Source organism: Stigmatopora argus, chromosome 6 (assembly GCF_051989625.1).
Source record: "Stigmatopora argus isolate UIUO_Sarg chromosome 6, RoL_Sarg_1.0, whole genome shotgun sequence".
Lineage (NCBI taxonomy): Eukaryota > Metazoa > Chordata > Actinopteri > Syngnathiformes > Syngnathidae > Stigmatopora > Stigmatopora argus.
In genome coordinates this window covers 5,760,134-5,776,715 of record NC_135392.1, presented here as the reverse complement: position 1 = coordinate 5,776,715, position 16,582 = coordinate 5,760,134, and the positions used below count along the sequence as shown (strand labels likewise).

At 38.9% G+C, this 16,582-nt stretch overlaps 2 protein-coding genes across 2 annotated transcripts in view; both read left to right on the top strand.

Moving 5' to 3' along the window:
* The first annotated feature begins 501 nt into the window (after nt 1-501).
* On the top strand, nt 502-9,565 carry LOC144075175 (prostacyclin synthase-like). Its single transcript, XM_077601978.1, has 10 exons — nt 502-640; nt 723-846; nt 2,350-2,525; nt 3,179-3,322; nt 4,559-4,686; nt 5,900-6,081; nt 7,425-7,578; nt 7,821-8,002; nt 8,796-8,947; nt 9,042-9,565. The coding sequence occupies exons 1-10, from the start codon at nt 573-575 to the stop codon at nt 9,187-9,189; spliced, it is 1,458 nt and encodes a 485-aa protein (XP_077458104.1). The 5' UTR covers nt 502-572; the 3' UTR covers nt 9,190-9,565.
* A 684-nt stretch (nt 9,566-10,249) lies between these two features.
* The window catches only part of LOC144076080 (potassium voltage-gated channel subfamily B member 1-like), a 38,968-nt gene continuing 32,635 nt past the window's right edge, over nt 10,250-16,582 (top strand). Inside the window, exons 1-3 of the mRNA XM_077603646.1 lie at nt 10,250-10,372; nt 10,727-11,301; nt 13,020-13,674. Of these exons, the coding sequence (XP_077459772.1) occupies nt 13,123-13,674 (552 nt within the window). The 5' untranslated portion in view covers nt 10,250-10,372; nt 10,727-11,301; nt 13,020-13,122. The remainder of the gene's footprint in view (nt 10,373-10,726; nt 11,302-13,019; nt 13,675-16,582) is intronic.

Here is a 16,582-nt window from a genome sequence, read left to right as displayed (position 1 = left end):
CAAACGTCCGGTTACGGGTTGAACACACTAAATTGACACTAGGTATGAGTGTGGGTGTAAATGGTTGTCCTTTATCTCCTTGTACCCTGCGATTGGCTGGCCACCGATTCAGGGTGTCCCTTGCCTGGAGCTGGGATGGGCTCCAGCACCCTCCCCCGCGACCCTAGTGAGGATCACCGGTCCGGGAAATGAATGAATGAAAAAGTTCCTGCCACGCAACTGTTGAAAAATTGGTCAACAATGAAACGAGAGATATACTGAGAATATATTTAAGCAAAAATGAGCACCAGTACAGTGAATAAAATGGTTATTCAGAGTGAATTCTTTATTGATTGCATTTGAGTCAATTGTCAGAAGTTGCCATGCACAGTAAAAATTGGCTTTGAACAAAAGGTGTGTGTAATGATGCCATGTAATCATTTACACTAGGAATATTGAAAAATATTGAGCATGACTCAATAATGGTGGTGACGTTTTAGGATGAGGCCACCGCGGGCGGAAGTGCAGACAAGTAACACCCACGGCACGGAGTACAAAATCACGCTTCAAGGACGAGGAAGTACACACACGAAATGATCTGGACTGTTTTCTTACTGGTCCAAGTGGTGCTGCTCTACTGCCTCCTCACGCAGAGATCAAGGTTCGTTTATTGCAAAAAAATAAGAAGCCTATCAATGACGTTTTTGTTTGTTGCAGCGATCTGATTTAATTTTGTGTTTTAGGTGCAAAAGTGATCCACCTCTCGACAAAGGCATAATCCCGTGGCTGGGCCACGCAATTGAATTCGGGAAAGATGCTGCCAAGTTCTTGAATCGAATGAAGAAGAAGCACGGCGACATCTTCACTGTGAGTCATTTTCAAAACCAAAAGCAAAAAAGAAGAAGCGCTAAACACGTTTAACTACTAGTACTATAAATAACTCAATAAACAGTTTAAAAAGTTAGGAAATAATTGAAGTGATATACATATTTAATTTGGGCTGGTATAATTACTGTAACTTCTTCAAATTTTGATTCGGGATTACTGTATTTTTTTACAATGTTGATATGGAAGAATAAAACAACCTTTTATCGCAAAGAAATAAATAAAACTAGCATTATAGGTGTATAAATGTAGAATTTGAAAAAAATGTTTTACATTGTATATTAGGGAATTACTACATTAATGGTAACAAAGTTAATTTATTATTATTATTACATTCCATTAATATCAGTTTTAAAAAATGGCATGTACACTGATTTCTATAATGACCAAAAAAGCACACTTTTTTAAAATGTATTTTGACTTTTACACTATGGATATGGCTATTATGGAATAACATTTAAAAATATGAATTGTTTGTGCCTCTCTCTGTCAAAAACATTCTTGACCCCTGCTTTAGACTATTTTTAACCCCAGGAATTTACCTCTTGTCATACTGAATATTATTTTAACAACACAGCAGAATGCACTTCCCATAAACATTTGATATTTAATGTGTAATTTTGATAGACAATGCCATAATTATTGTGGTTATAATTGAAGCAAGGCAAAACCTCACTGCATTTTCATGAAAGCTGTGGTTAAAATTTTGCCTCAATTACCAGTAGCTGTATTCAAAATACAAAACTAATTCCATGATGTGGGGATGTTGTGTAATAGTAATATTTATTTGGAATTCCTTTTCAAGCTGTTGTACATTCAAAGAAAATCATTTAATGGCATAGAGGTGTTTAGTTTTTAAAAATAATTTCGCATTTTGAATTTGATGCCTGTTACGGGACAGGGACAACAAATAACGAGTAAAGTTGAGGACTTCAAAGCCAGCTTGGGCTCTTCAGAAAACTAGTAAAGTTGAAAACTGTACTGTGCACCTTTTGAAATAGTTTTAGAAAATTCTAGACATCAAGTCCTGGGCCAAAGAGGAAAAGGACAATGAATGTTATCACTGCCAAGATCACAGATAAACATCACCTTAGTCATGAACTTATTCACTACCACAGACCTTGACAGACATGGACATAAAATTCATTTTAACTAGCATGAATGTTTCAGTGCCATTCCTGGTGACAGACGTCCTATTCATTCTGACTAGTGACGGTAAATCGGCGGCTTATCTAGAAAACTGGGCGTCGATCTATGTCAATGGTTGCCAAAGTCAAATCAATTTTAAACGGTAGGAAGGTTGTCAGCTTTGCTTAGTTTGGCTGTTGTCAATCGTATAATGCCAACGTCGCTATGTGGTCAATGCAAAAACTGCACATTTTTAAGTACTCTGGTCCATCTGTCATCGTCAATGGCAGTTAATGAGTTAGAATTCTACATCTCATTTTTTTCCAGCTCAGAAATAAAGAACTATTCTCTGTCCAGGTGCGTGTTGTCGGACGCTATGTGACCGTGCTGCTAGATCCTCACTCATATGACAGTGTGATCAACGATAGCGACTCGCTGGACTTTGAGCGCTATGCAGATGTCCTTATGGAGAAGATCTTTAAACTGCGCCTCCCGCATCGTCAACCCGTTCACACAAAAGCACTGATGAAACAGTATGTTCTTGTGTCCTTATAACATCAGCTCCACCCTAGAGCCTGAGGCCATGTCTTTTCTGTTTTTATTTCCAAATCTAATCATGTTGTTTCCTATAAACACTCCCCCTGTGCTTCTATTGAAGTGGATCTATTTTTAGAGCTTCTTTTTTTTTCACTTTCAAAAGGCTTGAATCACAACGAATACGCAGTTAATACCCTGCACATCGGGGGAAATTCAGCCAAAGACCAATAGAATTGGAACCTTAACCAATTTTTTGTTAAATAGCTTAACCAAAACTGCTTTTAACCACACTAGACCTCAGTGTTGCCCTCCATATCATGACATAATGTGATCTATAACACTAAAGGTGCACACATGATATCTGAATTGTAAGGCGGTCTCAGGGCTCGTTCCGATACTCATATTGGTATTTGTGCAACAGCAGTAGATCATGAAAAATGAGCTGGGATGTAGTCAGAGACAGTTAGTTAAGACTTTTAAGACTGATTTTTATAGTTGCAGAAATGTACATAATCAACTACAATGTTACTTCATCTGACAAATGCAGGTTGGGAAAAGTTAATAGGTTGAGCCACATTTTTATAACGGAGTAATTCCACTTTTTCACAACACCATAATTCACCTGCCTTTACCCCTCTCACCTTCGCAGGCACTTCCAGGGAATGAATTTGTCCACCTTAAACGACAACATGAGCAGAAACCTGGAGGCCATGCTGAAAGCAGAGATTCCTCCGAACCAGAAATACTGGAAACAGACAGAACTCTTCGACTTTTCATACAGCCTTCTCTTCAAGTACGTAAACGCTTTCACCCTCCCATGCCTCACAATGACAAGAGTAAAATGAATGGGGGGGAAACCCTAAATTGCACGTAATGTGGTCAAATGTCAGATCACAGATCACTGCTATTAACAACCCTGCTAAATTTGAGCAGTCCTTTGCTTCCTCACTTTACCACCTTGCCTACAGCTGACAAAGAGGCTCCAAAGCAAAACAACTAAAACAAAGATGCACTTTTGAGGGTGAATGAATAGCTAGATAAAATTTCAATTGAGCCAGAAACTTACTGGAATATACCAGAAATTGAAGAATCCCATTTAAATGACATTCATATTCTTTTGATTGAGGCAGTGTTTTAAGGAACTAAAACCGGAAAAATCTAGTTTTATCAGAGCGGAAATCTTGACGACGCTCCACTATTTCGTCAATGTCTAAACGCCAGTAGGTGGCAGTAATGCCCCAATGAGTGTTTGCCAGTGAAGCGAAACGAAGATACAGACAACTTCGCAATCACGAACCAACCAGTTCATCATAACATGGCTTCTTGTAACAAGCTTCAACTTGCCCAACCAGCGGTTAACGCCTTACAGCAGTTAAGTGAGGAAATGATTCCGCTTATCACCCAAAGTCAGATCATTAAAGAGCATGGCAGTGGGTTGGATGCAAGGATCAAGTTTTGGTGGGACTACCACCCACACGGGGCATGCTTACTACATCAGCAAATCATTTTCATACACTTTTGTATCTCTGTGTGCACACAGATTCCCCCCACACAAGTCAACCTTGAAAACGTGGAATTAAAGTAACAACAAAATGTCATTTTTGAATTGAATTTTTGGCCCTTTCCTTCTAAGCGTGGCCTAAAAAGGGCAGCGCGTAGAAGTGTCCCTTCTTTGCGGAATTACATTCAAACATGTATCCTTTATGGATAAACAAATGTCTGAATTCACTTGACAAGGAGACATTCAAATGCAGCTGCTTTCATTCCATCCTCTATTTCTGTTTGTAAACAGTTTAAGATTGACTTTGGATAACCCCACACTTTGACAGGATTACTGACTTCTTTTTGCTCGCCTGCATTAAAATAGAACTTTGCTGCTAAAAGATTTTAAAAAAAAAGGCAAACGTGTGACATCACGCTTTGGGACAACCCGTCTGTAAATGTATTGTGTGGGCGAGTGGAAAAATACCTGAAAGTCATGGCATCACCCACACAAGATATCTACATGTTCTTACTTTTTCATCTGCAGGGCAGGTTACCTGACACTCTTTGGAGGGGAACAAAATAATAACAGCGCTGATCCTTCGAGCATTTATGATGAATATCGCAGGTTTGACAACCTTCTGACCAAGATGGCAAGAAGCACACTAAACCCAGGTGATGAATCATTAACTGGCCTCTGACAATTAAGCCCAGCACGTGTCTTCTCTTCTATTTTATTGTATGAGTCATAAAGTGCGCTTACTCACCACTCACCTCTAATTTGCTTCCTGACATTACCACTGCACTTGTTTTGTGGTTCCCATAGCGACTCTACCTAATAATCGACACCCAACAGACAGAAGTTATTTTATATATATATATATATATATATATATATATATATATATATATATATACACAAAAAAGAACCCACCCAAAAAACTGCATTTTGTCAGAAATCACTGAAATAATTAAAAAAATAGATAATTCATTATATATATATAGATATGTACATATATATATATACATATGTACATATATATACATACATATGTACATACATATGTACATATATATACATATATATATACATATGTACATATATATATACATATATGTATATATATATAATGAATTATCATATTATTATTTTTGTAATTATTTCAGTGATTTCTGACAAAATGCTGTTTTTTTTGGTGGGTTCTTTTTTTGTTCCCCAAACCAAGACTCCTGCAATGTGAACAATACAGGAAAACAAAAGAGCAGTCTAGATAATGTTGTGGCTTATGACAGAGAAATGTTTTCTTTGTTGTACTTACTGGAAAGTTTCCGCAAGCTGCCCTGCGTCTTTGATGTTATGTTGTTTACGGAGCTCACACAGCTAGCTATCTGCTGTTTTGATTTCTCACCAGCGATATACATGAAGAAACCTGTATGACAAAATCATGAATTAAAAAAAAAAAACGCACAACACAAATGAAAGCACACTGGGGATAAAGGCAATTAACAGCGGGTGGAAAAAATATAACATTCTGATATAGGTATATATGTACAAGTACATTCCAGTGAATAAGAATATAATGAAAAGCTTTTTTTTCAGTAGTTAAAAAAATAATAATGGAATTATTTCTAGTTAAATAAAATACCCTTTCTGTCAGGTTTGTCATTTATATTCTTAGAGCGCCACATATTCAGTGTACTTTATCTGTCCCATGTGGTGTCATTGTTTTTTCAGTCTTGCTCACAGGATTATGTCGGATGTAATATATTATTACAGAGGCATTGCCATTGCTGTCATATCTGTCTTTTGCTGGCAGTTAATGTTGTTAACTCTGTTACACACTTTGAATGAAAGAGGTTTATTTTATTTTATTTTTTTATCAAACAGAGGAGAAGAAGACGGCCCAGAATGCTCGTCACAGGTTGTGGGAACTTTTAGCTCCATTGGGTCGGACAGAAGAGTCAGGTTCAAATGCGTGGGTTTGTGCGTATCGGCGACTGCTGCAGATGGAGGGAGCGGATGAAGAGATGCAAAGGCGGGCGATATTGCTGCAACTGTGGGCTACTCAGGTGAGCGTGAGGTCAGGATGCAGCTGTTTATGTACTTAGGAAGTAGTATTGGAAATCTGATGGAGATGAGACAAAGTTCTCTTTAAAGTTGTTTCATCAGATGGACTTAAACTGCATTACTCTTCAATACTCCATAAGAGGGTACTTTCTACTTTTATGCAGGGGTGGTAACTATTCTCTCCTGTACATTCAAATATAGGTGAGGATGCTTATGTAAAAATAAGAGTGGGAAAAGAGTACTGATTACACTCTTGTAGTAATTAAGTAAGACATAAACGCTAAATTTTAAAATATTTTACTTTCATGACTTAATAAAATTTAAAATATTATCTCTTCACAAAATTCCTATATATATATATATATATATATATATATATATATATATATATACTTAAATCCAAAAACTAAATATATGTATAGTTAATGTAACTGTCATACCTTACAAACTGCGTTTATGTACAGTACAGTGTCATTTGCTTTTTCAGACAAGAAAACCTAGTGGATTGGACTGTAATAATTATCATTAATAATATGTTTTTAATGTTTAAATTAAAACACAATCAAGCTTTTGTGAGCTTTGGCTAAAAGTTCCACTCCGATTCATCAGAAGTACATTCAATGTCATTCTATCTTGCCTATAGCCCTGCTGGAGGCCCCATTTGTATTCAACGTGTTGATCAGATGTCATCTTCACCCTAAGCAGCTTACTCATCATTTTGTTCATCACTCGTCGCCTTTGTTTTGTTTCCAACTTTTGAATCACAACTTTGAAGTGGCTCTGAGTCACACTTGAGCGACTGGAGAATTCGCAGTCACAATTAGAAAAAAAAACCAAAATATTTATCAAAATTACTTGCTTAACCAAAAGATTTCGAACTAATCTCAAATTTAAAATTCAAAAGTCTGTGACATGACACACAATTTCCTTCTTTTTTTGTGGAATATTCAAATCAGCTAATTTAAATTTAGCAAACTGACATGAAACTCAGGTTTACCATAACCCAATCTAATTTAAAAGTAAATTCCCACCCAAAATACTGAACTATTTTTATCACTTCATTATTGCTCTGCCAACATATTTTAGCCCACATCAGGTTTTAACTGGCCTTTCAGGTTCACTGAAAACATTTCTAGACTTAACAAAATCTGACTACACAGAGTTGAGGCTTTCATCAAGCTGTTTTTTTTTCGTGAACTGCTTTTAAAGGAATATTTTTGTTCTTAGTCGTCGCATTGTACTCGTATTTGCCTTTGCCAAACAGGCATCTGTGCTGTCGCCATGCAACCGCAGAGTGAGATGGAAAGGGCAATGTGATCACTGTCCTCTTTTTGTTTGCTCGCAGGGCAACGTCGGTCCGGCTGCCTTTTGGCTTTTGGGATTCTTGTTGACAAATCCTGAAGCACTGACGGCCGTGAGAAACGAGTTCAAACAAATTTCCCAGATAGAAACATCAGGTGCTTCCCAGCTCAACTCTCATGGAAACACCCCAGTCTTTGGTAGGTTGAAAGCTCCAACCGACATTATGTTAGTGATCGATGTCTGACTTTAATGTTTGCACTTGATCGGGAAATCTCAAGTTTATTTTTAAAGTACAACTTTTTCAGCCCACTAGAAAAACGAATGAACCTGATGACTTCTCCTTGCCTCAGTTTTGCAGTTTTGAGCCAATTAAAGGATATGATGAACAGTAATTGTGCAGTATCATCATACAAATGTTTACCATTCATGTACTTTGCAGATAGTGCCTTGGAAGAGACCCTCAGACTCACAGCTGCCCCTTTCATCACCAGAGAGGTAGTGCAGGAGAAGACCATTCAAATGGCTAATGGTCAAGAGTACCTCCTACGAAAAGGAGACCGGGTGTGCTTGTTCCCTTTCACCAGCCCACAAATGGACCCTGAGATTTACTCAGAGCCCGAGGTGAGATTCCAAATCCATGTGACATCACCTTAATAAGGTTTCCTAATTATTGATTTTCAGTTAGCCTGCATAGGCTCCAACACCCCCATTCCTTGAGCCCTCATTTAGGATAAGTTGTACGAATGAACTCTTTGTAGAATTCGACTAATTCATCAGCAAATTAATCAAAATCTATTCTGCCATTGTTTAACCAAAAAAAAATGCTCTGCAATTGCATAGCAACCAATTACCGGTCTCCGCCACCTGTTGCCAATAATTAGCTGGGATTGGCTCCAGCAACCCTAGGAACCCTATGAGGTTAAGCAGTGCAGATAATGAATGAATAAATAAAGAAAAGTGGTGCTCAGGTAAATCTGTCAGGTAAATTTTCTTTCAATTTGTAAAGCAAGGTTAATAACAGAATCGCCGTTAATTCCCTCAAAAGCAGTCAGCATAGTTTTGGTCAGAGAAGACATCTGAAATGTAATTATTCAAAGCCAATTAGAGATAAGTGACGATGTCACGTGTACCCTGTGTCCAATAACAAACCACAAATAGACACGTCATTTGTTTTGGCTCGATTGGAGTTGGAGTAAAATCCCACATAAATCGGAATGTTTTTTTTTCTTCCCAATAAGAGGTCAGCTACAAGTCTTTGAGGGATTATCATGCCAATGAAACAAAATCACCGCTAATTGGCGTGGGAAGGGCATTGCAAGGTCACTTTTAAAGGTTGCACAGAGGCGCACGTGGAAGGGGAAAACAAATCCCCTAAACAAATCCGACACGTCACAACTCCAAAATGTGTTTGCAGAAGTTCCGGTTTGACCGCTTCCTGAATAAAGACGGAACCACTAAAAGGGATTTTTACAAAGGAGGCAGAAGGCTGAAATATTACACCATGCCATGGGGCGCAGGGACCAATGGCTGTGTGGGAAAGCAGTTTGCCATCAATACCATCAGGCGGTGAGTGTCTTGGAATTAGTGCAGAACATTGAAACAAGCCATTATTAGACTCTGGAGCTAACTTTGTGTCTTTTTTTCTTCTTCTCCTGTTCAGATTTGTGCACTTAATGTTGGCGATGGATTTGGAATTGTGTGACAGAAATGCTCAGATGCCTGCAATAAACCCTAGCCGTTATGGATTTGGGATGCTCCAGCCTAAAGGAGACTTGTTGGTGCGCATTAAACCCAGAAAGGTGCATTAGGTCAGGGGTGGAAAAAACAGTCCTCAAGGGCTACTATGGAGGCATCTTTTTTTTCCAATCGATCCAGCACAGTTTAACCAAAGAGCTTTGTGTGGGAACAAGAAGTACCTGACTGCCTCTGGTTGCACTTGTAGTTCACCAAATTGGTGAAATGATGGCCTCTTGATTGGTTGGAACTAAAACCTCCACCCATTGTGGCCCTTTGTGCAATAGTTTGCCCTACCCTGCCTAGTCTAAATGCATATTAACATGTATATATCAGACTATACTGTATACTATAATATACCACCTTTATAAATTTTGTATTTTGTATTTATATTGTGTATTTTTATATTTGTTGTATTTTCTTGTTCAGAAATAAATTAATTTGAATTCATTTGGAATTGATTTGTTGTTTCAGACGCTAGCTCTTTTGTATGCGAATTTGGATTGATACAATACAACACACAACAGCACATAATGTGTGAAAGCATCCCCCCGAACCCTTAATACTGCATAAGCAGTAAGGAAAATTAATAAAAACATGAGAGATAATGGTTAGCACGAGGCCCCAACGTTCTAACATCAAGGATTCACTGGACACAAACTATACCCTGGTGAAGTGGGAATAGATTTTGTGCTTTAAGATTGACTGGCAACCAGTTCAGTTTACACCCGAAGCTACCTATAGTCAGCTACAATAGGCTGCTGTAAGCCCGCAAACATTGTGAGGATCAATGTTGCGGAAATGAGTGAATATTAGGCCGGAAAGTCTGTTTGTTTATTGCAATCTATTTAACGATCCCACTCCTCATATTTATCAGTACATCTACTTGCAATGAAATGAAACAAATAAAATGAATTCAGTACAACTCCAAACATTTTGGGATTCATTTTCAAGTAATATAAATAAATAATAAACATTTTAAAAGTTCACTTTGTTCCATGCAAACTTTTTTGCTCAGTGATTATAACTTGCAACACATTGAATGAAAATACAGTAAGCCTCCCATGATATGTCATTTTCTAACAGGTGAGGATTTTGGGTGCAGAGGAAAATGTCTGGAATCTAAACACCGTGGAACACATCTGTCACATGGATACACATGCTGACTGTTTGGAGAGCGAATGGAAAGTTTGGATTTGTATACCATCCAGGAAGCTGATGATCACTTCCTGCCAGCTGCGGCTCACTGTGTACTGGGTAATGTAATTGTGAGGCTCTGTACTGCTATTGGAAAAGTAGCATATACTAAACCAGAAAGCATATACCATACTAAACCAGAAAGAAATTAGTGGCTAAACATGAGATATGTTTGCATTTCTTATATATCACAGTTAGAGCTGCGCAATTTTCTATGTGATCAGCTGTGTCATATTTAATTGACTATATGCAGATGCAAACTGACTTGGGTATTTTTTGAAGAACAAGGCACACCATATAAGAATGAATTTATTTTCATACACAAGGTAGCACCTGATTATTAGCTGCATTGGGGCTTCAATGTCTATTTTCAATTACTTAACTATTGTTTATTATTCATTTCTGTATTGGCAGTCTGAGTTCGATTCCCACTCGGTGGTGGTGGTGTGTGTCTGTTTCATTGTGTCCTGCGATTGGCTGACCACCAACTCCGGGTGTCCCAAAATCCGTGAATGAAAAGGTAAAATCAAACCAACAAAGCTGGTGGGCTGGTGTGCCCTCCCTGGTCGTGCTGTGCATTTCCTTTGCTAGTGCACTTGTCTGGTGCAGCGAGGGTTAAAGGGAGCTGGAGGAGGCTGAGAGAAATAAAGCCTGGCAGCGGGAGCAGTCCACACTCCCACACGGCGCGGCGTCCAGCTGGATGCAGTCCACTCCGAGAGGGAGCACCCGAACCGAGCCCACAGTATTCCCCCAGTCTACTTGTTGAGTCTTACCAGGTGGGGGGGCGGCTGGCAGGGCGTCTCTGTTTCGCAAGAGCGCAAGAAGAAGGAGTCGCCTTAATCATCATGTCTCCACGCTGCTCATGATGCTGGCATCGCCTCAGAGCCCAGGGCAGCACATCCGGACGGGTTCGCCACCTTTCCGAGCGGGTCTGATTGAAATGAAGCCGCCTCACGTCAATGGCATGATCCGGAACGCACGAGAGACACGTACGGAACACTTTATTTACTTATTTACTTGCTTCTATATTTTTGGAACACCCTACTTCTTCATGACCCAAATGTGCACGCAACTTTATGAAGACAACATACATCAACGCTTAGAGTTCGTTATTGCTAAAGTTTCAGAACCAGACAGCGACATGATAATCAGCACCGGACAGCTCACAAACTGCCAAAAAGCCAGTAACACTTCAAAATGTTGCGTTATAGTATTACAATTGCACACGATTACTCCTTGTACAATCGAATGGGATTTAGACACAATCTGTTCACGGTATTTTATTTCACTTGGCAAGGGATTATTTTCTAAACAAAAATTAAAGAGTGGACAATCCTATGTAGAAATGCAGTGAAGCTAAAGTGATTTTCAATTTGAATCCTATTATGCAGAGCAGAAATGACAGGTAAACAAATATATTGTCTGAATTCTGGACACCCAAAAATATGTATACGAGAAATGATAAATTAAATGGAATGTTATTGAATCATCATAATACAATATCTGGCATTTGTGACACAAAGGTTGGTTTTGCTTTCTGCAAAATGCACTTATATGTGGTGTAGTAGCTCCATCAATTGTCTGTACTCTGACTATATATAATGTAGAGGACAATTCATACAGATAATAGAATATTCACTGTCATCAAAATCACAAAGACCACAGAAACGCTACCCAATGAAAGAAAATTGAAGACGGCATGCATAAAATAATTCATATCAATTCTCAGAAAGAAAGAAAACCCCAAGAAATTTATAAAGGCTGACTTCTGTGCTGGACCGTAATGAATTTAGAATTGCGTGTGTCCATTAATAATACAGTAGTCACATTTGCAAGTCAGTGCAAGTGCGGTCATGTAAATCCAGTTTATCACTGGGATCCCCGCCGTCCACCTCTGTCAGCAAGAATAGTGTCTATGCCTCTTAAAGCAGATTAAAATATCTATTCTGTTCAGTGATGACTGGATAAACCTCCTGACATTGCTGCTGTAGGACACTGCTGGAGATGCCTCAGCTCGTAAGGGAACTGGTTATATGATGAAAGTTATTAAGTGAAAAGTCTGCGTGATACTGACCATTATATATATTTTTCAGTCACTGCTCTCACATGTTTTAAAATATACCTAAAACACACTTTTAAAAGCATTCCGGAAACCACCACTTTCAGAACCTGAATAGGCTTGCTCACAGTTCTCCAAATAGGAGACAATTCATATTTGGATTTTAGCTTTTTGTCTCTCCATGTTGGTATTTGCTTTAAAATGGACCCACAAAATAACAAATGAAACATAGTATTCTAAAACAAAATATTCTTATAATGCTGAATTTGATTATAATTTTCCTCCTTTGCTGCTTAAAAAATATAGAGATTTAAATATATTTTCTGAAATTCTTATTACAACTGTTTGTCATTTTCTATGGTTATTTCTGTGACTAAATCCAAAAAGAAACACAAATCTAAGTGGCAACTCTTCAATATTTTACTCTTTCTTGCTTGTGTTCCATTTCTCCTCTGTTTATTTATTTTGGTCAAAGACAAATTGTATAAGTCAACATGCTGTGCGGAAGGGCATAATGTGAAGATGAGAATGATCATAGAATTTGAATTGACTTCTTCTGGGGAGACATTCTTGACCTGGTCTGATTGATTTTTTTTTTTTTTGCGTTATTTTTCTAAAAAGGCAGTCATTGTATTGTTGTCGTTGCAGCTGCTGGAAGAGAGCGCAGACCCTGATGAGGTCACTCAAAGGAGCATGTCTTCTTAACCACCACCATCCCATCTTTGGCAGTGACTGAGCGACACAAGCAAAGATGATCAAAGTGGCGTCCAAGTCATCCGGCGCGCAGCCGCCGGACACGATGGAGATCATTCGAAGCAAGCACACCCGCCGGGTGAGGCTCAATGTCGGGGGTCTCCTCCATGAGGTCCTGTGGAGGACGCTGGACCGGCTTCCTCGCACGAGACTGGGCAAGCTACGGGACTGCAACACCCACGACTCCATCATGGAGATTTGCGACGACTACGCTTTGGACAGCAACGAGTACTTCTTTGACAGACACCCTGGCGCCTTCACGTCCATCCTCAACTTTTATCGCACGGGAAAGTTGCACATGATGGAAGAGATGTGCGCGCTGTCCTTCAGCCAAGAGCTGGACTTCTGGGGCATCGACGAGATCTACCTGGAATCCTGCTGCCAGGCCAGGTACCACCAGAAGAAGGAGCAGATGAACGAAGAGCTCAAACGGGAGGCGGAGAACATGAGGGAGCGGGAAGGCGAGGAGTTTACCACCACGTGCTGCTCCGAGAAAAGAAAAAAGCTATGGGACCTTCTGGAGAAGCCCAGCTCATCTTTCGCTGCCAAGGTAAAGTTCAAGTCGGCCCAAGTGGTAGGATTTTAGTTAGCTGGCATAATCTCTTCTGATGGTTACATCACAACAGCTTTATCAAGCTTAACACACTTAACCTTCCTATTATTTTCATGGCTTCAAATTGTTATGGTGCAGAACTGCATGGTATCGGCATTAGAATGATCTCAAAACCCCACATGTACACATTAAAAAAGGCATATTGTTTTATATATATGTTTTTGGTAAACCTGTCGTGCATTAATTTTTTTTTTGCCCCCATTTAACAATGTTGAATTTAGTTGAGGAGCTCCAATCAGGCAAAAAAAGTATTTTTTTCATGTTTTCCATATATGGCAGCATCAATTAGACAAAATTGTCTTTTGCAGCATCAAGAAATGATATTGAAGTAAAGTGAGGCAATGATGGTCAAGTATTTTTTGGTTCGCTTCCAGTCAAAGTGAACAAAAGTAAAAGTCAAGCACTTGAACTCCCGCAAAAATGTCATGTGAGAGATGCTTTCAATGTTCAGAATACAGTGGGAGGCTCAAATGAGAATTTCTGCCTGCCCTTTTGCTCCGCATCTGGTCGCGGTAAGGGCAAAATTGACCTCCACCACTTTTCCTAAAGACTCTATTCTTCAAGCACAGTGGATACGCAATATAAAAAATAGAGGTAATGTTGTTATTCAGAACACACAGTTATGAAGCAGACATTGGGGAAAAGATGAAATGCAGCTAAGGTTTGAAGGGGCTTTAGACCCAAATGCGACATAAGATTGCTTGAATGGATCGCCCCTTCTAAAAACATTTATTCCCAGTGGATCATTAGGAAAATGGTGGTATAAGTGGCACACAGCGATGCTCATTTCGGTCGCCTGCCATTTTACAGGAACCTAAAAGTGTCCCTCACATACTACACATATATTGTTACAGATAGTGCCCTACTATTGTTTTTTGGCAGTGAAACTGCAGAAGCTTTTCAGCCTGTTCATTTTTAACGAAGAAGGACACAAGCCAGAAATGTATTTGCTGATCAATGGTGATATCAAAAGGTGCTTTTAGGTGCGTGCGTGTGCCCAGATGCCATTACTAGCAGATTTTTGCAATTCATGACAGGCATCTGTGCCCAACCTTTTCACTGATGTGCAATAAGATGACCAAAATACAGATAATGATGTGGCATATATTGAAGAAAAAAAACATGAAATATCAGATTTTTTACTGTACTGTTACTCAACCTTTATTTAGCTAAAAATAGCACTATGGGAATAAAGTCAGAATATTATGAGTTTTAATATTACCTGAATAAAGTCAAACTTTGTATAATTATGCAAAAGAAGTCGGAATATTATGAGACAATAGTCATGTTTAATAATATAATTAGATTAAAATAGTAACATTTTGACTATGCTCATATTTCATACTGAATGTGGCACACTGTCAATCAGAAATTCCACATAGTAGATACAATACATACTGAAATAATAACTGTTTTTCACAACAGGGTCATTTATACCAAAGGTTGTCTAGGTGAAGGTTGGGGTGGAACATTCTGGATTAGTCAACAGAAAACGGCAGAAAAATAACACATAGTGGATTATAATTTACTTTTTTTTTCAATAAAATGGAATCAAATGCTCATTAGTTCTTGTATTGGATATAAATGTATCCAATAAAGTGGCTGGAAAGTATAATGATTTTCCATCATGTGGAATAAAGGTGTCTAATGTTAAAAAACCCAAAAAGGGGGGGTTGTATTTCTGTTTACATCTAGAGGCTATAAATCTCTGTAGTTTGACGAACAGTCTGACGTTCCATTTGCCCCAATTGGTGGTTTTCATCTGATTCTTTGAGCTGCAGGAGGGAGAAGTAATGAGAAAAAAGAAGAAATGTTACACTTCAAACTAAAAAAAAAAGTTCCTTTAAATGCAATTTATTTTGTTTAAAACGGGCTTTGGGAACTAATTTTGTTCTACGGATAATCAACAATGTCTACTGGCTTCCTGGGAGGGCAAACCAGCTTGGTGCTCCCGCTTTTGGAAGTCAATTAAAAGCTCCTTATTAATATTGCTTTTTTTAGATGAATATATGACAGCTGCTATTGTCTCTTTCTCATCATTGTGTGTGAGTATCTCATGGGGTTATTATCAATGCTTATTTGTCATCACGGAACGACTCGTACCTTTTGTTTAATTGAATGTCACATATTTATAGACGCGCATGTCTTCATTACGCCAACGTCTTTTCTATCCTCTACTCAATCATCCTGCTCATTAACACGCTCACGGCCCACACGTTGCCGCACTCCACCGGGGATCAATGGACACGAACATACTTAACAGAGTAGATGAAGCCGTTTTCAATTAAAACGTGGACTCACTGGAGCCAGCTGCATATTACCATTAGAGCAGCAGCTCTGGGAGTGTGGACATTCGCAGAGGTTGGCCTTTTCATTACTCTACACCACATTCAACAGGGAGAGTTAGTGGGGATGGTTTTTATATATTCGCTGCAACGCTCCTCTAGTCAGCCTGTCAACCTTTGATTTCTCCCGCAGTCTAACTTGGACTGATAGTTGGACCTTGTATCAGTGGCTGCACCGCACTTTGAAATATGTTGGCAAGACAGTGGAGCTTCTCAGTATTCCTGAAACAAGACACTGCGTTCAAAACAAGAGTAAAAGATGCTTCAAACACCTCTGTGGACAGGAGCTTCTTGCATAATTTATCTTGCTCATTTATTGAGATGATCTGCTCCATCTCTGACCTTGAATAGCTCCTAATTATGATTTCTAAAATAGATCACTTTGCTCTGTCGGGGACACGTTTGCTGCCCCTCAGCTCTCCCCGGAGATGTCTGATGTATTTAATTTTAGTTACAGAGCAGACTTGTAATTATTTGCAAGTGGTGATTTTACATTCCAG

What these genes read in the sequence shown, in the direction of transcription:
- LOC144075175 (XM_077601978.1), top strand. Translation starts at nt 573, where the DNA reads ATGATCTGGACTGTTTTCTTACTGGTCCAAGTGGTGCTGCTCTACTGC. An exon ending in AGCACGGCGACATCTTCACT is followed by an intron (nt 847 to 2,349) that starts GTGAGTCATTTT and finishes TTCTCTGTCCAG; the next exon opens with GTGCGTGTTGTCGGACGCTA. An exon ending in TCATACAGCCTTCTCTTCAA is followed by an intron (nt 3,323 to 4,558) that starts GTACGTAAACGC and finishes TTTCATCTGCAG; the next exon opens with GGCAGGTTACCTGACACTCT.